Source organism: Nipponia nippon, unplaced genomic scaffold, assembly GCF_047370975.1.
Source record: "Nipponia nippon isolate SJK-2023a ecotype South Korea unplaced genomic scaffold, ASM4737097v1 scaffold_1, whole genome shotgun sequence".
Taxonomy (NCBI): Eukaryota; Metazoa; Chordata; class Aves; order Pelecaniformes; family Threskiornithidae; genus Nipponia; species Nipponia nippon.
Genome location: NW_028262290.1, coordinates 117,673,220 through 117,694,389, shown reverse-complemented (window position 1 = coordinate 117,694,389; position 21,170 = coordinate 117,673,220). Strand labels below are relative to the sequence as shown.

The 21,170-nt window shown below is 39.8% G+C and overlaps 1 protein-coding gene across 5 annotated transcripts in view; it reads right to left on the bottom strand.

Annotated features, from left to right (window-relative positions):
• The window catches only part of MYRIP (myosin VIIA and Rab interacting protein), a 237,561-nt gene that overhangs the window by 15,012 nt on the left and 201,379 nt on the right, over window positions 1-21,170 (bottom strand). For 2 of the 5 annotated variants that reach the window (XM_087768883.1, XM_087768898.1), the window contains exons 10-12: window positions 19,106-19,755; window positions 10,699-10,938; window positions 9,439-9,534 (exon numbers count right to left, since the gene is read on the bottom strand). In XM_087768883.1, the coding sequence (XP_087625009.1) occupies window positions 9,439-9,534; window positions 10,699-10,938; window positions 19,106-19,755 (986 nt within the window). Of the gene's footprint in view, window positions 1-2,301; window positions 2,365-9,438; window positions 9,535-10,698; window positions 10,939-19,105; window positions 19,756-21,170 lie in introns of all 5 variants that reach the window. The other 3 variants (XM_087768894.1, XM_087768908.1, XM_087768916.1) reach the window with 2 other exon arrangements.

Sequence of the window (21,170 nt, the reverse complement as noted above, 5' to 3'; positions counted from 1 at the left end):
GATGCTACACTGGAAGGTGCTTTATAGAACAGTATTTGCATCCTTGCACAAGGTAATGGAAGAAAAGCAGGATGATAAAACTGAAGCAACGTAAGTGTCCAAACTGCTGAGAGTAGGTGAGCATTAAGTCCTTGTATGCATCTCAGCAGCCTATGACATCTCCACATCGTCTCCTTTGCATGAACATTATTGTTTTTATTTTTAATGCTTCTAAAGTTGTGAAGTTCTCCATCACTTGAACTAATTTTTTCTCCACGACGTACTCAGCCATTAGCATTTTCTCTTTTTTGCTACTATGATGTTATGCCATCGTTAGGCTCTATTAAACTGGCATGGGAGGCAGTGACTTGCAATTCAATAGAGAGGAGTTGACATCAACAGTTAGATCAAGAAATAGAGCAAAGGAAACTTGCAGCTCTGGCAGTATTGACTGCGTCTGTGATAACTTTTAGTGCAATCATTTTTAGCTCTGGTCTCAAGCCATTCTGTCACGCTCCCAGTTGCATGCCTGTTTCTCAGTCAATATCCTCATTTTTTTGTAGGGAGTTGAGCAGGGCTGAGGCGAAGACAAGTTTTGCTTTGCCACTGGTTGATTCATCTTTTCGGAGTACCCTGACTGAATCCAAACTTGACATAAACAAAACTAAACCCCAAACCTGCCTCCTCATCTCCCTACCCCATGGGAGTGCATTGTACAGCTTTGAGAAGGCCCTGAAAAGCCCACCAAAAGTCCATCTCCTTCACAAGCAAGCAAGATCTGGGACACTGGCCAAGTCACAGTGTGGGAAGAACAGAGCCATCAACACCCAACCAACAACGGCAGTCGTCAACCCCAACCTTCTTTTGAAGGCCTAAAAGTGAGCCCTAACCACTCATTACCACAAAGACTGGGAAAGAAAGCTAAAATTTGCCTTGATATTTCATGGAAGACTAATATACTATGATAAACTATGGTATTAAGGAATTACTCTTCTGTGCAAGTTTAAGACTTCCTTCCTTGACCTTAACATCAATATCTTCATTTATGGGCACTCATTTAGAAAAAGAAAGCTAAATTATCTTACAGAGATAATGTTCTAACATTCTCCAAAGTATGACACAGAGAAATATAGTCTCTCTTTTTGATTGTGCTACGTAATTCTGAATATTAGATTTTTACTAATGAATTCAATCCACTGTCCTAATGTAGTTACAGATGTTATTCCTAGTAATTTGTAATGCCTCATTTCTAGAGACAAGTTGCCTCTAATCATGCAAAAGGAAGTTATTTTCCAAGAGGTGAAATATTATGGTCCGAGTTGGAAATGGAAATGTTTAAATCTTAAAATCTTACAGGATTCTATAAGTGTAAGTGACATTGCAGAAATGGAAAAATATTTTTCCTTTAAAATCATCCTTGACATTTTTACTAAAGAAAACCAAGATGATGAAAAGGTGATTAAAATTCACAGCACAAAATTTAACTCTGAGATTAAGGAAAAAAGAAAAAGTTGAGAGGAGGAGTGTTTTGCTGAATTAAGCAACAACTTTTGACACAAAAAAGGTGATTCTTATTTTATGACTGAGAGAATGCTACAGAATTAATTTGCTTACCACTATATACGACATACTAAAAATAGCATGTATTTTAAAATCCAAGATAAGTATATATTTGCTCAGGGAATAAAATGTAAATCTGTTTTAATATCTGATTCTCATAAGCTGAGACTCAAATAGCGCAGAATATGAAATCTCCTTCCATCTAGACAAATGATAAGCAATAGACACTAGTAGCAATGTGAGAAAGGGCCTACTCACGGTGTACAATCTCTACAATGAATTAAGGGTTTTGTTTATTTTTTAAATTGGGAGCTTAGAAAGGTTTTTGAATACCACTGTGGCCAGAAACTGCTAAAAATCTTATTGCTGAAATGAAGTTTTAAATTTATTCCTTCCAAATTTATTAATATAGGTGAGTACATGAGAATAGGAAGATCATACAACTTATCTTTGTCTTCTGTTCTTCTCCACCGATAAAACCAATTTCTCATCACAAAGCCAAATACGAGAGCCATTCTGCTCCACATGTCTGCTTCATGCTTATCACTCCCATCATAACACATGACTAGCTGTGATTATAAAATAATTTTCTGCAATAATTATTGATTTTGGCCAAGAAGTATGATTTTTCAGGCCTGATATTTCCAGGAAAACATTTTGAGAATTTTGCTTGGGAAACGTGGAAACCCTCAATATCACTTTATAGCATCTCTTACTATGTAAGAGATGTAAGAAGACACAGATAAAACAAAGCATTCTCACCTGCTGCAATACAGTGGATAAAAACTGCAACTTTAAATGAAGATCAAAAGCCTTTTGTTTTTCCTAGATAGTGGGAAAGCAGTTAAATAAAAAGGCAGAAAAGTTATGTTAACAGCTACAGAGGTTAACATTTATATAGGTTCAGACTTACAGAGATCTTTAGGATGAACAGCAAGGATAAAGAAACTAGCAAATATAAAATACCATAAAATGTAGATTTTACTTTTATTGCCAAAATACTTAAAATAAAGCAACGCCTAATTTATTTTTGTTTGTGGAATTGAGAATAAGAGATCTCATTAAGACAGATATTGCAAATGACACATCATTTTTTATAAAATGAAACAGATGGGAAATAGTGATTTCCACCATCACAAAACAAAGTGGCACTAGCAAGAGAATAAGACTTTTGCAGCAGTGTTAAGAAAAGGAAAAGCCAGCTATCTTCAATTTTTGGGTCTACATGATTGCAATTTCGACACTGTGTGTGTTTCTAGTACAAAAGGGTCCATACCTCACTTAGGCTACAGACGCTCACGTCAGAAACACCTGAGCTGAGTTAAGACATCTTCTGCCAAATCACTTCCTACTGTTCACTGCTGTCCCTCTCCTGTACTTCCCTGTCCCAAAATGAACAAGTGAAATCCTTCATACTACCACTCTCCAGTGTCAAGTCAGTAGGCTTACCTTAATCCCCCTAATTTACTTAGGTCTATTTAAACTAAACTGACTGCTTTTGCCTTGAAATAATGACACAACCACAGTTACCCTGTTGGCTATGCTGTCACAGAAGCATCATCCAGCTGAGGAGCAGCGTTTGCTTGAAACTCTTCCAGCTACATCTGGAAGAGCTCATCTGTCACTGCCAAGTCTCTGGGCTGCTTACAAAAGAAGACAAGAAAATAGTAACTTTTTTGTTACAGTCTGTTTTCCCCCTGTTTTGTTCCAATAGCTTACACTAATCTTCCCTGGTTTTTCTATAACTATAACATTTTCTTCCTAAGTAAATAAATCTTTGGTGATCAGACAGCTGAATGGGATTCACATTGCACGCACGCTGGACAGAGCTGGCTTGGGCATGCATGCACATAAGTATCAAATCTGAGACTTTGAGAACCTTATTTACAAAGGTGCCGCATGCCCCATGTGAAGCCAGCTGAAATCTCACCTATTCTGCACTTCTCCATGTAGACTCAACAGGGCTTTGACTCAGTTGCTTTAACACAGGCAGACAAGGCGCTATTTGAAACAGCTTGAAGTATCTGAGGATTTTCAAACAACGCTGTCAGATATGACACAGACCTGGGAGATGTGTGTTTCCTCTGGACTAGCAGCTAAGGCCCTGTGGGATACTCTAGGGCATCTTAGATGGATGATCTATATCCATACTTATGTAACTGTATTGAGTCCAGAAAAGGTCAGAATTGGAGGAACACAAACATCACTGCCCACTTTTGAAAACTTTTTAAAAATAAATGTTTATGGTCTCGAAGCAACTATTTTGCTTGAAACTGAAGACAGATTTTGACAAAATAAACTTAGGATCAACTTCATTTTCTGTACTAAAGACCAATAAATAATAGTAAATACATGGGAGAAATCTCTTGAATGGGATTTTTGTCCAGCAAACTACTTAATCCTCAGTTTAAAACTGAACATATACTTGACTGCTTTGTTGAATCAAGAACTTGAAACTTTGGATCCATTAGCCCCATGTGAAGATTAAAGTCTCATACCTCTTTTAGAAGAAAAAGCCACTGTTTCACTTTCCTTAGCCAAAATCTTTTTTCTCTGCTGTCATTCAAAATCCTGTGCATAGATTTTCTGCAGTTCATAAACCTTAAAGATCACTTTTTACAATGCTGCCCACATTCAGTTTTCAATCCTGAACTTTGGAAGATGGCACAGATAATTACATCATAATAAAAGCCATGATCCACCAAAACACAACAGTTATTCCAAGCACCTTGCATACAAAAATATGAAACAACAGACACACAAATATCTTCTGAGTTGATAACCCAGGAAGATGTCATTGTATTACACTGTTCAGTTTTATTAGCATAGTAGTAGCAATGTAGTAAAGCTACTATATTTACTTTATTACATTTTCTTGATTAAGTGAGCCATGGGGTTCTGGCTCCTTTAGAAACGTTCACTCAGTCATTTCTAAAGTCTTCAGGCATATGAAGCTGGATGGCAGTTTCCTATTAACCCCTGCCTGGACCAACACACCAACCAAAATACCCGTGACTTCCTCAGCAACGTTTTTGGTTCAGGAAGTTGCAAGATAACGATCACAAAAACTACTATATCGTCTTCTGTGAGGATGGTGCATGCAGCAGCACAAATGATTAACAGAAGCCCAGCCAACCAGGAGACACAGGCTCTCTCTCGTTATTATGGCATTGCTGTTATAACATCGCAGCCATCCCTACCATGATGCTTTAACAGGTCTGTGATACACAGGAGGGATTCACTCTCATGTGCACATCCGACACCATTCTCCAGCTCCATCAAGGCCGTGAGCATATTTATCTCTAGCGACCAAGTCCCACGAGACCCCCCTCGCCTGACCTCCCTCACTGAGCCCTGGCCACCCTCTCCATGGCCAGCCCCAGGCATAGCCACCAGCATACACCACACCAGGGAGCTGGCTGTCTCTTCTGCTGCAGTAACATGCACCCACATCCACAGCTACTGGCTATTCCTCTCGCTAAAGAGAGGTGCCAGGCAGATTTTCTAACAAGTGTCAATCCCGTTATACCAGTAGACAAAAAGTGCTAATTTACCTGGTGAAAAATGTAAGATGCATGCTCTTGAAACAAAGAATATAGGCCTCTGGCACAAATACACATGAAGATGATGCTTGTAGTACATGCTTTGCCCAAAATAAAGCTTTATAAAACCTAAGATGAATAAAATGTTTCCAGAGAATGAAGGCATAAATATTTTTTGGAAAGAATATTTATGCTGTTACTCATACTGCCAAGGAACTTGGGAGCTTTCACTTTGGGAACAGGATCCTACTGTGCTACTTAAACTTACTTACGGGTTGTCATTCAGAAAAGAGCTATTGTGTGCCTAGTCACGTAATAATGTCAAGAGAAAACAGCAGGATTTAAACAAAGTTACTAAGCCTTGGTTGTAAGATTCTCTGAGCAGAAGTAAACGCATAAAGGGATTAAAAGAAATTCCTCGAACACACAGCATGTTGCACCAAGCTAATGAAAAGAGGAGAGAAACTCAACGCTACTACTGAAGTCTAACTCACTTGCTCATTTGCATATCTTAAGCAAGGAGGAGTACAAAGTAGAAGGAGACAAAAAAGAAAAACATAAGTAAGGTTTGAACAACTATTTCCGTTTTTATGCTATGTGGGGCAATTTGCAAAAATGGCAAGGACTATTCTGTTTTTTAAACAGTATCTCTGTAGTTTCTGATAAAGTGGTCACAGTGACAGACTGCATTCAAAACGCAGTCTCATTAGGCACTGCTGAAATTGCCTTCTAGAATGTAATTCTGGGGTATACCACGAAATATAGACCTGGCCTATTCATTTTCAAGAAAGCATTAAAAGAGAAGGAAAGAGGATTGAGGAAAGCAAGAGTTAAATACAACCCATTTATCATGCTTGCTACTCTCAGGATCGATATCATTAAGATACTCCCAAGGGGATTTACATTTTGCTTTTTTCTTTAGGCATTTGGTTAGGGTTTGGGGGGGGTGAAGCAAAAAAAAAAAAAAAGAAAGCAAGCAGCAAGGCAGAAAGAACTAAAGAACTGTTCAAATCACTGTGCTAGTACAAGATGCTTCACTAACAACACAGTTGCACAATGTGATTTTTGGTTTGTTCACACCTGAAGTCTAGAGGGGCTGAAGGCTAACTCTAGCCTGAGCATCAAGGACTCCATGGCCTGTCATTGCACTACTGAGATAAGCAGGCTTTTCAGGGGTCTGCATATCCCAGAAAAACCATGAACTACTTCTGTAGCTTAATAAGCACAAAATGTTGTCTATAAAAACAAGCCTGCTGTAGGAGTATGTTTGTTTTAGAGAGCTATGAATCTCCACAAGACCATTTTAGGCAATCACAAACTCAGAAATGTTGAATATGATTGTGCTGAAGGTGTAAGAGGATTTAAGTCTAAGGCATAAAATTAACTTGCCTTAATTAATACCCACCTAAATCCTCAAGTATCCCACATGAACTGAATAATTCACTCAAAGGTCAGCATTTTCAAACTTGTATGTTAAAGGCAGTCATACAACTCAAGAGCTTAGCTTGAGGTGAGAACTGAGAACATGTAAATGCCCAACTTCAGCTAACTCCCCACTCAAGACATGCCAATTCTTGCCATTGCTATAGATCTGAATATACTAAATACCCTTTTTAAAGCATCAGCTCAACATGGGATTATATGAGATTCCCAGCTTCCATTAAAAACAGAAGTCCAGATTTTGAAAGGTGCAGACAATTTCCAGTGATTCAATAAACAATACAAGTTTTTTGAAATCTTATTCTACAGTCAGGTGTACTGTAACTAGAAATTCCCTGTGATTTAAGGTTGCTAATGTGTTCCAGAATAAGTTTGAGAATAGAAGACTAAAGGCTAAAAAAGACAAGCAACATGGCTAAAATATAAGCAAGATGGCCAAAATACAGTACTTAATTTGTGTTCAGGAGCTCAAAGCAGATTGTAGGCACTCAAGCTCTCATTTCAATGGCCCAGGATTAGTGCTTCTGTATATGTAATTTGAAACGTGATGCCCAGGTCAGAAGTGTGGGTCTCTGGCCGAGAATGTTAAGTGCCAGTCTGAAAGATCTGCAATTCCCTACATATGCATTCGCCAAAAATAGGCTTCTCAGAGACAGCATATTGGGACATCTGGCTTTTAAGGCATCTAAAATTACTGGTTCCCTGAAAATACGTTTTCTATGCTTGTCTCCATTGAGACATGCCATCTACTCATCTTAAAGTTATTGCATGCTTTATGAGTTTAGTTAGGTCTTCGTATTTTAGGTTACCATAGCCACAACTGGTATTATACACTGTCATCTTCAGTATTTCATTGTAAGATGTTGGTCAGCCACCTTTCCAAAGGGGAGGCATGCGTCAGAAGATTTTAAATCACCTTTAAGGACAACTGTCAAGAATAAGAATGAAAGCAGCCTGCTTGTTTCTCTACAGCTCGAGCAAGTTCTGCTATCAATTCCACTGAAGTCATGACCATGAATAGTACTGGGATATTTTGGTTTCTTTATTATAGACAGAAAGAATATATACTGCGACCATGAATGACTAAGACTTTTTTTCATCCAAAACCAATAAAGCATTAGGAACTCCAAGCATTCCCTTTTTGCTAAACATGGTATGTCTCCTACTTTTTTAAACTTAAGGAAATTTTATTGAGGAAAAAAATATTAATCTTTGCATTATTTTAAATAACTGACATACAAATGTTAAAGAAATAATAAAATTAGAGGAGGAAAAAACAACTAATATTACTTTGTAGATGTATGCAGATGAATAAGTACACCACAAAACATACATCTGCCATTTTCTGTGCTCAGTTTACCATATAGGAGCATTTCAGAAAGTCCTATTAACAGCCTTTAATTCTGGACTTCAACTGCATCATGTTATACCCTAGGCAGCCTATATATCCTGCTGAATAATTTGATATTGCTGGTTTGTCTTTGTAAACCAAAGACAAGCTAAACTGGATGCTGCTAACAAGCACTGGCAATAAGCCTTTTATTTGATTTCCTTAGGAAGGTTGTGTGTACATCGTGAAGGTATTTGTATACATAATGACAAAGGTACTTACACTGCTGTGTAGTCCATGGCTAAATAACTCAGAATCAGAGAGTCACAGAATAGTTAAATTTAGAAAGGACCTCTGGAGATTGCCTATCAAACCCTTCGGCTCAAAGCAGGGTCAACTAGATCAGGTTGCCCAGGGCTGTGTCCAGTCAAATTTTGATTACCTCCAAGGACACAGACTCTACTATCTCTGGGAAACCTATTCCAGCATTTGACCACCCTCACAGTGAAAAAGCTTTTTATGTTTAGATGGAATTTCTTGCATTCTAGTTTGTGCTCACTGCTTCTTGTCCCATCACTGGGCACGGGTGAAGAGAGTCTCATTCCCACTTCTTTATTTCCCACCCCACACCCCCCCAGCATCAGGTATTTATACACACTGAAGAGATCCTCCCTCTGAGCCTTCTCTTCTGTAGGCTAGATAATTCTAGCTCTCTCAGCCTCTCCTCATATAACAGATGTCCCAGTCTTTTAATCATCTCTGTGGCCCTTCACTGGACGCATGTCAGTATGTCCATGTGTCCGTTGTACTGGGGAGCCCAGAACAGGACACAACACTCCAGAATTGGCCTCACCAGTATTGAATAGAGGGGAATAATCACCTCCCTTGGTCTGTTGGATGCTGGTAGCCTTCTTTTCTGCAAGTGCACACTGCTGGCTTATGTTCAACTTGGTGTCCACCGGGACCCCTATGTCCTTTTCTGCCAAGCTGTTTCCCATCCAGATAGCCTCCAGCCATGGGTGCATGGGATAATTGCTTCCCAGGTGCAGGACTTTGCATTTCCCTTTGTTGAACCTCATGAGGTTCTGTTGGCCCATTTCTCCAGCCTGTCAAGATCCTCTGAATGACCACAGAACCATCTCAAGTATCAACTGCTCCTCCAAATTTAGGGTACGCCCTGTCTCATTGTCTCTATCAACAGTGAAGATGTTAAACAGTACCGGTCCCAGTATCGACCACTGGGGTACATTGCTAGTGACTGGCCTACAGCTAGATTTCATGCCTCTGATCGCAACCCTTTTGGCCCAGCAATTCAGGCAATTTTCAATCCACCTCACTGTCTACTTATCCAGTCCTTACTTGCTCCATTTGTCTGTTAGGATGTTATGTGAGACAGTGTTGAAAGCCTTGTTAAAGTCAAAATAAACAATATTCAGTGTTCTGAACGCCTCAGATTACCATGATCTTTCAAAGATGAACAAGAGTGGCCTCACAATGACATGGGCCAGCTCCCTCAGCTCTTGTGAGTACATCCCCATTGGGTGCCATGCACGTGTGTATGTCCCGTTTGTTGAAATATTTGCTAACCTGATCCTCCTCTACCAAGGGTAAGTCTTCACTGCTCCAGATTTTCCCATAGGTCTCAGGGGCCTGGGATTCTTGAGGGCAAATCTTACCTGTAAACTGAGGTGAAAACAATGCTGTGTAACTTAACCTTTTCCATGTCCTGTATCACCAGGTCGTTGCAGTAGTGAGCCCCGCTTTCCCTCATCTGCCTTTTGCTGCTGATATACCTGTAGAAGCCTTTCTTATTTCCCTTCGTGTCCCTCACCAGATTCAACTCCAGGTGGGCATTGGCTTTCCTGACACCATTCCTGCACACTTAGACAGCGTCCTATTGTCCACCTGTGGCACTCGATCCTGCTTCCACTTCCCGGTGTATTAGTTCTTTATAGCATTTGAACAAAACACCTTCCAAACGATGAAGAACAGATTTCCTTTAGAGAGCTGTCCACACCCCCTGTCAAAGCTGAGCTGCTGTGCAGACAAGGCCCCAAGGGGTGAGTCAAGACACACAGCAAACAAGAATGAGCCTAAGTGGATCTAAGGGATAAGAGTGCTTGACTGGCAAGGGGCAGTGCTGGGCTTCTACAGCACCAAAATTCAAGCACACAACATGATCTGAAAAGAAATTCAGAGGCAGAAAGGGAAGAGGGCAGGTGGAAAGTCCTGTGGAGTGACACTGAAATCAGACATCTCCTTGTAAGGGTGAAATGGCACAAACGGAACATCTCATAATCAGAACTGACGCTGGATTTCAGTTTCACTAGAATATGTTACTATTCACAGAGGCCTATTAGCTGACAGAGTAACAGGGTTGGAAAGCCTTAAAGCAGCACAAAATATTCCAATAGAGAGGCAAAAGAAGAATCTATGACATCAGAATGAACTAGAGGATATTAAAAACAGGGGAGCAAATAAAAGGACTGAAAAAACCCACTTAAACCAGCTGGTTAGCAAGGAGGAAAAAAGGAGAACTGGATATGTTTTTAAATAAAAGCATACAACCCAATTCTGTCAGTATAAACTGACATAATTCCATTAATATTAGTCACAGGTTTATTACACAAGCTAAGTTCACTGCTTTGAATTGATGCTGTAGGCTCACAGGAAGGAACACGCACCTTAACTGAAGTTTTACCTGCACAAGGGTTGCAGGTTCAGACCCAGTGTGCAGGACCTGGGATTTTTTTAAGCAACTATGTTTAATTTTCTAACCAAACAGTTTCTCTTTCTGGATTCTCACTTTTACAATATTAGCCCCAATGCTCCACAATGACCGCTTACCTTCTTTAACTCTTCGTGAATAGTTCTGCCATTTTCCTCTGAGGACAAACTCTCCTTTTGGTTTTCAGGGTCTGTTCTAGGTTCTGACTCTTGTTCTTCACCAGAAGATGTTTCCTTGTCGCTCATTTTGGCAGCGAGCTGAAATAACCTGGATTTAAGCTCCTCTTCCATAAGGTCAGGCTTGATGTTATGATACTGATCCTCACTGCTTATATCCGTTTCTGATAAATCATCGAAATCCTACAAAGAAATTAGAACAGTATAATTACTGCATAGGTATGGAAAGGAAAAGAAACAGCTTCCTAGAAAAGTATAGGTATGATCACTCTGCAGGGAAGCTAGAAAGAAAGCACACTAAGTGTGCTGATAAAAAAAATACCCTGTCTTTACAGAGGAATGCCAGTAAACCCACAACTGTTGGATTATATTTATCATTCCTGCTTACTTTTTTATTATGTAAAAAGGAACTATCAAAATCATTTTGTATCTGTGTGCAACTAATGAAATAAAAGCCTAAATGGCACTTCCCATTCCCAGCACTGAACTGCCATCACTCTCAGGCATGGTACAGATAAAGAAATTGAAGTGTGGGAATGAAATAACTTGTGACCTGGCAGTTGTGTCCAGCTTTCAGTTGAAAGCTGCGCTCGAGTTCCCTCACTGCTGGTCTTGAGCATTATCTGTGTTTTTCTTAAAGACTATTGGAAACGAGTTTTGAAAAATTTCTGTTTTATTACATGATGGTGATTAAGATTTTCAGCTTTCCCCGTGATTATTTACATAGGTGGATCCTCAACAGCGATGATTATTTTCCAAACGCCAACCTCCTTGGAAAAAGTTCCATCTTTAGGAGCACCTTCTTTTCTTACTCTTGGATCCTTAAAGGTGTGAAGTAATCAAAGGCTCAGTTAAGTACAGTGGGTGTTACAGACTCGACCACGACAAGTTCCTTACTTTGCAGGCTGAACAGAAAAAAAGCAAAATCCTTTTCCAAGTCTGTTTAGCAGGGTGCCTGCCCAACATTCAATAATGTAGAAAGGGGGCTTTTTGGTTTTTTTTTTTTTTTGTCAGCCGCTGCAGGAAATCTGAAAATATCTGATGGTTGTGCCAAAAACTAATGTCCGGATACATACCAACTTATTTTCTGGATCTGTGCTGTCTGATTAGGACCCAATTTCCCCTGATTTCCACTGCAGTCCATCGCCCAGAGCAACCCGCTCCACCTATAGCGTTACCTTCCTTCTGCAAATGTTCTTCTCTCCCTGCTGACTGCTAGAAAAGAGCTTAGAATAATTAGACACTTTGTTTAGTGTCTTTTTGCTTTAGTCGAGTGCCTAAAGTAAGATGGAATTAGGTGGTTTTAAAAGTGATGAATTCCTTGAAATGGAGCATAATCATGACAAAACCACCTGGAAGGAAGCTATAAAGAATGCAGCCTGGGACCCAGAAGCAGTAGGCACATTGCAGCGGGGTCTAAGAGGATGATTTGGAGCAATTCTCAGATAGGAAATTATTCCTATTTGCCTTATGCTCTCCTACTGCGACAGACCAGACACTGCTGGAGAGACTAAACGCCGTGTTCTCTCTACCATTCATTTGGAAATACATAAACAGGAGATTGGCTTTGCGCAGCTACGCTCTCTGCAGCCGCAGAAGCAGTATTTATGGACGGATCAATTACCTCCAGTTCTCACGGGAAACCTTAACTCCCTCACAAACCCTACCCGCCAAACTGCTCTTAATGGATTGACACATCATATTTGTAATGTCAGTCCTCATCTCTCCTACAGTAAACGGTACTGTAGAGTCTAGCACTTTTACAGCTTTCTGGACAATTTTTGTCTGCAGTTACCTGTGAATCAATTACACAACTAAACTATTGCTTTCCAGCTCACCTTCAGCATGCAGAAGGCCCTTTTAGAAAATCAGGATTTGAAAGTACGTGACTAGCTACAATAGAAGTGGAACCACGGGCTTATGCTGAAATTTATTCTTTGCCTGAACAATCAGCTTTTTCAGAATAAAAAGCCTTTTCTGCCAAATGAACTTCCAAGCTGTTCTGAATAAGATTGAGAACAAGATTTCTAATCAGTGTGTTTCCCCTTTAGTTTTATAACATGTTATGATATGCTTTTATATACATTTAGATGGCTGTCATTTCACCTTTTTAATTAAAAATCTGTATTTATGCTAGTGGTGCTTCCTCAAATTGTAACAAGAGATTTTTTTTCAGACATATCCTGCATGTCATTCAACAACTCATTACAACCCCAACAATCTGTTAATAAAAAATACTCACATATCGCTAAACTACTATAAAAAAATCTGAAAGTTCTTGCTGAATCAATCAGTTTATCAATTTGTACCCAGGAAAGAAACAATCATAATTTACGGGATTTACAGGATAGAAAGCACAGCTAAACTTGCACTTGTATTAAGGAGAATGCAGTTTAGTGGAGAAACGTCTCATTAAACTTGAGCTATTTACAGTCAGGTATCTAGTCTAAGCTAATTACTACAATCTGTTTTTACTTGAGTTACCTCAATTTATTTAATAGATCCTTCCAAAAACCTACTCTCATCTAGCAAAACTTGTGGTTTAGGATTACAAGACTTGCTAGTGAGCTCTGACAGCTCTGCACTAGGGGCGTGGGCTTCCTCTAGCAGTGCCTGGGCAGGGAGAGTACAGTTTATCTTGGGGTCGAGTCTGCAAGGAAGAGAAGAAAATCCCATTCAAGGCACACATTTGAGCACGTCAAGCTTGTAAACACAAAAGTGTGCTATTCTTGTTTAAATAAGCTGACAAATATGTGTATAAAATCCAGTGGAACAGTGAGGGAGGCTGGCAGTCCAGTGGGGCAGGTTTTCCCATGTTTCCACCTCATTGCTGTACCATGGAGTACTGACAGACTTCATCGTGCAGCAAGACGTGCATGAATCCTCTGGGTGCTTCTTACATAGAACTGCTTAGCTCTAACTGCTTAGCAGCTATATTGGAGTAGCAATACACACATACCCTTCTGGAAAGCACCAGCAGTTAATTTAAAGAATCCATAGTGACAACAGCAGAATCACAATTCCTCTTGATCCTGAAAAAATACCAGTCTTCCTAGGATCACACATGGCAGCACCTTTTAGGTTGATCTCTACTGCCTCTAGCCAAAGCTCAGTGAAATCCTGTAGAGCCCTCCAGCTGACTTCCCGTGTATTTTGGTGAAGGCCTGGCAGGACAATATTGCTAAGTTGCCCAGCTTCAGCAGGATAAAAAATTGAGGATGTAGCTTTATGAAACAAGGTGAGTTAATGTAACACCCTAGTGCTGCTGAAAGAGAGTCATCCTGCACCTTCATGTCCTTTATTCGGTTGTCCTGAGTTGTGTAGGCTTGGCAAAGGGGTCCCAATATGTGCCAGAGCTGACAAGGGAGAGAGATTGGACCATGCTGGAGGAAGGTGGAGGGAAGGCAGGAAGGCAGACAGGAAGGAGGTATTCCTCTTCTGGCAGCAGCAAGCTGCTATGTTACCTTAGCCACACATCACACTGTTACTGAAACGTTCCCAATTCTAGCTTATGCTTCAACACACATAAAATAATTTTCCTAACTCATTAACTGGGAAACTTAAAGAGCTTTTTGCTACATTTGCCAGCACAGGTGAAAGCCATGAGCTGCCTTGGCATCCCTAGGGTTTTATTCCACATTAGCTAAATTTGTGTTATGAATACACATCCTTTCTTGGGGGAGGACTCACCTTGAGGGTACTGATTTTATTACAGCTGGATTCAGGTATGTCTATTATCCGCCTTTGTGCTTTCCAACTTCCTGACAATGAGCAGGTGGAGTATTTACATTTGCAAGAGTTGTTAGTTCCTGCTTACACGCAGAGATAATGATATCCTATAACGCTACACTTTGTGGTGTTTGTTGTTGGCAGGTTGCTTGGCTTGTGTGTTGAGCTTTTCAGATGGTGGCAGTGAACTATTTGCAAGGAGATAATACCTCTTTCATGGATTAACAGATTAAAAAATGCATTAGAAGCCATGACAACAATAAAAAAATAATAAATACAGTGAAAGGTACTATTATTATTATTTAATAGATGCTATCTTAAACTTCATTATTCTTTACTGTTCACACTTTGGCTCTATCTGGTAAGTTTAATGATATATTTGTGTTCATATAAATCATTGTGTAAATTCCCATTTGCATCTATCAGCAGCATATAATACTAACATCTGCAAACAAGAATAAAGGGCCAGCACTTTACTGAAAACGGAGCTTCAGTGATGGCCTGACAGACTAACACAGCCACAAACCCAGTCTCACTAAAAGAAAATCAAGTTTCTAATGCAAGCGTAAGTCCTTTAGCAGACAATGAACTAGGAAATACACCTTTGCCCATACACACTGTCCAAATCCTTGCATGCAAATGGCTGATAACTGAATGTAATCCTAGCAAACAAAAAAAAGCCCCAAAATAAAGCAAGCAAGCAAAGTACTGGCTTGGAAGCTCCAGAACCAAATCCATGTTTACTATAAACTCTTGAGAGAAAGCTCCATTCATACAGGAAACCAAAAATCAGAAACTACAGTTTTTAGAAGACACAAATTGTGAGGTTTGCAGGCAGTTTCTCAGCAAGAGCCTGTGTAATTTCAGGGCAGCTATTTTCAATAAATACATCCCAAGCGCCATGCTGTGGGGACCGGCAGTCCAACAGTGCTCACCTCGTACCTGGCTGCAGGGCAGGAGGGCTGTAATTAGCAGGTGGGGTCTCCTGATCAAAGAAGCAAACTCATAATGAGGGCACTTTCTTCACTTGATGCAATTAAGCCACTCCACTTTCCATCAGAAATATAGGAATTCCAGCTACACTAAGCAACATCTCCTCCTCTCAAAAAGATAATGAAAGCCAATATATCAATATTATTATTAACAATATCAATTATTAGTATTATTAATAATAATGAAAACAGACAGAGATTGGTAGTTCGAGTGGCAATTTCTTGTAAAAAATTATAATTTGAAAAATAAGTATCATTAAAAGCAAGGTTGCACTTCCCAATTCAGGTTCGCCAGGAATATAACTCATCTGTGTTACATAAGCAATTGGGTTATCAGAAATTTATTACAGTAGGACACCAGTTTTATCAAGACAGTTTTTATGTCCCTCTGTTCTTGCTTCATGACTGTGTTTACAGCAGTCCTACAGGTTGTTGTTTTACCTATCATAAAGTGGCAAAAATTCTCCCCAAATACCGTACATCTTGATACCTGTTTTCAGGTTTCCCTTTTTAAGTCACTCCAGACTTCATACAATGAATTCCCTCTCAATCACAAAGTCAGCATTCCAGTGTTGAGTGTAAAATCAGTTTTAGAAAACTGCCACAGCATTATCATAATCTAGGTACTGGATCTTGATTAAAAAATACCTACTTTTTAATAGAAATTCAGTTGTGAGTTATGAAATGACTGCAATTGTTCCAGAATGCTACTGCTTACAATTCTCTAGACTTGGAGCAGGGAGAGAGGAAAGGGCCTGTTTTCATTTCACTGTGAGTCTCTGAAAGCAGCAAACAAGAAAACGACCCGCAGTATTTGAAAATTAAAAAAGAAAACCCAACTTTTAGACTGCTAAACTGAAATCCTGTTCCACAATGCTGATGAAAACATAATGGTTAACAAATTATCATGTTGTTATTACAATGCAGTAAAATAAGGTTATCATTACAATGCAATAAAATCAGGAAAAAGTGTGTTTCTTCAATGCAATTTACATATGGTCAGTTGTTCGGTGTCTAATTTTTAGATGCAACATGGCTTAGAAGAGCAATTTGTATGGTTTCTGTAAATTCTGTATAACCTCAGCATGTGAAAATCTATGACTGATTTAAGAGCCCACGATGAAGCCTCCTTAAGTTTATGCTGTCCGCAGTTCTCCATGCAACTACACTATCATTTTGGACAAACTACACGTAGGGCGCTCTCTGCCTCAGCCGTTTTACCAAGATCAATACATTACTTTGGGGATTATATGAAACCCTGACATCCCAGTTTTCTAAGCAATATAAATGATGTCTGGCTAATTTATTTTCATACCTCAAATCATATTCCTTATGCTCATGATAATTTTAATTGCTTCCTAGAATTGTTCAACCGTGCAACATTCTTGCTATAAATTGCAGTAGCCAGTCCATTCGGGCTCCCAGCAGTGCTTGTGTACCAGAGCTGAAGTAACTGTTCTCCAAATGCGGGCACCAGCTGTCACATCAGCCACCAGGGGGTGTGTGTGTATCCAAACACAAACTAAGTGTATGCAAACCCACCAATACATAAACCTCCTAGGGAGAATTTCATTGCTTTGAAAACAGTAGCGTGATCTGGAGGCAGCGTGCCTCTGCCTGCCCCACTGTGGCTGAGGAAGCAGGAGAGCAGGAACAGTCTCTTTTAGCCTAAAGGGTAAAATGAAGGGGAGAGTGGGTCAGAATCCCAAACCTTGCATTTTGAGCACAACAGAGGGGTATAAGCAGCACTTAAGAGACAGGGCAACTCACAAGAGAGTTGGAAAGAACAATCATCTTCCGCACCAGCTTGCACTTTGAAGCACACACTAAGCTGCTGAAGGATGCCGTCACGTATCTCTGGAAGCACTCTGCCTTTCTGACCTCCACTGGGAGAGCGTGGGGGAGGTTTAGGTTGGATATTAGGAAAAATGTCTTCACTGAAAGGGTAGTCAGGCACTGGAACAGGCTGCCCAGGGAAAGTGGTTGAGTCCCCATCCCTGGAGGTATTTAAAAGACGTGCAGACGTGGCACTTACGGACATGGTTTACTGGTGGACTTGGCAGTGTTAGGTTTGTGGTTGGACTTGATGATCTTAAAGGTCTTTTACAACCTAAACGATTCTATGATTCTAGAACGTCTCCAGCACCTTTGCTGTGAGCTCCGATCTTCTATACTCTGCACAGCAGTCCTAACTAGAAAGCCACCATATGAATACAGACACACATACAATGTGCACAAATACGCAAAGCCAGAAGGGGAAATGCAGAAGTCTGTGTACAAAATATGGTCTTTGTGCAGTCTCTGTAAAGTCCTGTAATTCTGCCTTATCATCTAGGAAGTCATTAATGGCCACTGATGTGTTGTTAGAGCACATTACCATACATAACTCCCCTTCAACAACTGTAGATTATAAATGTGTGAGGACATAAGTATAAATTAATCAGTACAAAACACCCACACCTGTCTCCTAAAAGCAGATGGAATAAGTACAGAATTAACAATAGTTTACCCAGCATTAAAAACCTGCTGAAATCCTAGAATCCTAATCTTGATTTATGATCAGCTGTACTGATGTCTCTCTATGGGAAATATAGGCTAGTAGCATAAGTAAAGAAAAACAATTCCAGGCATCCTAAAATTGCTCAGATGGCTTTAAAGACTGGTCAAGTTGTTTGTAGTCAGAGGCATAAGACAGCACTTAGCTCCTTGCTTCAGGCTTACCATTACTCTACTGCAGCACTGATGCAGCTACCGGATTTGAGAGGGGTAGGACATGGGCAATGGAACTGGGCAAGGGGTCAGTATTCTCCTCATCTAGCTGGGTAACTAGTTAGAAGTGTGCTTGTACTGCTAAAACAGCTCTGGGGGACAATTGGATTCCTTACATAATACCAGTCCCAGGCCTCGACAAACTCCAAACAGACTTCTTTGCTTTCTGGTTATCCCACACTTGTTGTTTAAAAGAAATGTTTGTGGAGTGCTTTGCTGTCTTCAAGTTGTATGATCAGTTATTCCAAGTGTGAGCTGTTACGTTCTGTTTGTTTTGGTTTTCTTTTTTTTTAATCAAATGACAAATTATTTAAATGGAAGTAGTTTGTAAACACGCTAACACACCAAAACTCATAATCAAGTGACCAATTAAAAGCAGACATGACTTGGACCATATTTCAAAAACAGCCCTTTCTGAATTTCTGCTGCTCATTAGCTTTATCCCTTATGAGGACATTTGCAAACAGCACACAGAAGATTCCCAGGCATATGAGTTATTTCTTATTCCAAGAACAAAGGAGTTTAAAAACAAAACAAAACAAAACAAACAACCAACGCAACAGAACAGGTGATTAGTCAACATTTGTTAGCTGTTGGCAAATCCTGACTTTTTTTTTTAAGAGCACTGTATCTTACAGCATTAACAATGTCATTGATCAGATGGAAGTGGCATATTTGAGAAAGAGGCAAAGCCTGCTCATGGTATATATAACACTTTACCTTTGCTTCTTCTCATTATGAGGCATGAGGAGGATAAAGTCCACCTCCCACTCACGATTCATATGTTATTGCCAGTATAGCTTAATTAGCTTTGCCCAGCTCTTTTTGAGATTGCATTCGGTAAGTTTAAACACAATTACCTGACTTAAATTAATCCTGTTGGTTTTTGTGTGATTATTTCCTTCACATAATTCTTCAGTAATCATTTTGTTCTTCCTCCACCTTCTTGATCTCTTTTCTAAATCATAATGGACTTCTTCAGTCTCACTGCTGTCTGAATACTCCAAGCTGGTTGCCTGTGGATTGAAATTTACATCCAGTTCTCCATGGAAATGTTTTTTTTCCATTCTGGGCATATCACTTTGAGTTCTGCTTTGTAACCAGAGAAGTTTGCTAGGTCCTTTAGCTTCCTGGGAAGAGTTTACCGAAGATGTTTCAGAATCAGAGAAGAGTGTCTCAGTATTGGTGTACAACCCAGAGGAAGGGGAGGTCACTGCCTGGTACTGATCACTGCCATAAACCCATTCAGTACCATACTGGGAATTAGTATAATAGAAATCGTCTGGTAATTGCTGAGGTCTCCGACGCAGCTTGTTCAAGGCCACATTCCAGTCGTAGTCATCCTCACTGTCTGAGCCCATCTCGTCATAGGCAGACACAATGCTGGATTCATTCTCCAAAGCTTCAAATACTTGACTTTTTGGTTTGGCGAGCATTCGAGGACGAGGCAAAGTGACATTCTGCAAAGCCACCCAGTTTCCATCAGTGCTTTCAAAAACAGAAGGCGGATCTATAAAAATAAACAAGAACAATTATCACTACATGATCACAGTGTGAAAGGCTCATTTTACTTGCCAGTTTGCAATCAACTGGCCACAAATTGGAGGGCTCAACAAAACTAATGAACAAATGCAAGTGTTGCTGCTACACGAATCCTCTCATGTTGTGAGCCATGCTGCTGTACTTTTAATCAGAAACCATCACTGAAAGTCATGATGATGACTACTTAAAATGTGAGAGTACTTGGACCAAAGTTTTTTTCTAAAAGAATTATTAGGAAAGGCTGAGGGAACATCAGTACACAGACATGTATAAATCCTGTGTTTTGCAAATGTCTTCAAGACTGTGTGCAGTTCTGGTCCCCCATCTTGAAAAGGAAAGATGGAAAAAGGATCAGAGAAGAGCAACAAAGGTTGCACCAGGTTCCGAAATGGCTTCCTTTCAAGGCATGATTAAGTAAGCCAGAGCTCTGCCGTCTGGAAGAGAGAAAACTGAGAGGATACATGCTAAAAGAGATGGGGGAATCCTTCCAACCCAACTACTAGAGGACATCGAGTGAAACTAGTGAAATCAAGGTTCAAAACAAACAAAAGAAAGTGAGACGCAATGGGTACCAGACCTGTGGAGCTTCTTGCCTAAGGGTGTCAGGGATGCTAAAAATTAATCTGGGATAAAACAGAGGTGGCTATGGACATGGAAGAGAAATCCAGAGGTTTAACTAAATACAGAAAAACACTTCTAGCTGAGGTAGTCATTAAGCTGAAAGTTCTGGAGGTTCAGAGCCTACTCAGAGGCAGCATGAAAAATACTTGCTTTCTCCTAATCTTTCCTAGGCTCTTGCTTATGGTTACTATTGCTGCTGTTGTTGTATCCTAGACTAAATGAGCTTTTTGTCTGACCCAAGCACTGCTGCTCTTGTATTCTTACTCTTTTTCAGAGTATGTTTTACAACTCCAACAGAAAAAAAAAATGCCACAAATACGGTCAAGAAGTGCTGTATAACTCACAGAATTGCATTTCTTCTAAATTTAGATTCCATTTCCAATCAAACTTGAAAAGTCCCTTCATGGGAAATGTGAATGTGTGATGACTCTACCTCCCACAGCAGCTGAAAAATATATAACGACATGGATTTACGCAGTAATTTCAGCCTACTGAATGAACTTTTCAGCCTTACAGATTCCTTCCATGGGTTCAAATTTGCCATTTCCAGAAAACTGTAGAAATACTTATTATAAACTATTAGTTTTTGAAAACTGTAAACAGAACATCAACTATTTAAAAATGGAAGAAGTAAAATCTGGATAGTGTTGTAGATGATACTCAAGCATCTTGCGTTATGTGATTACAAATATTTGGAGCTCAAGCAGATGATTTTTTCCCTGGAATTGTTCATAAACAATGTAAGTATGCAGTAAGAAGGTG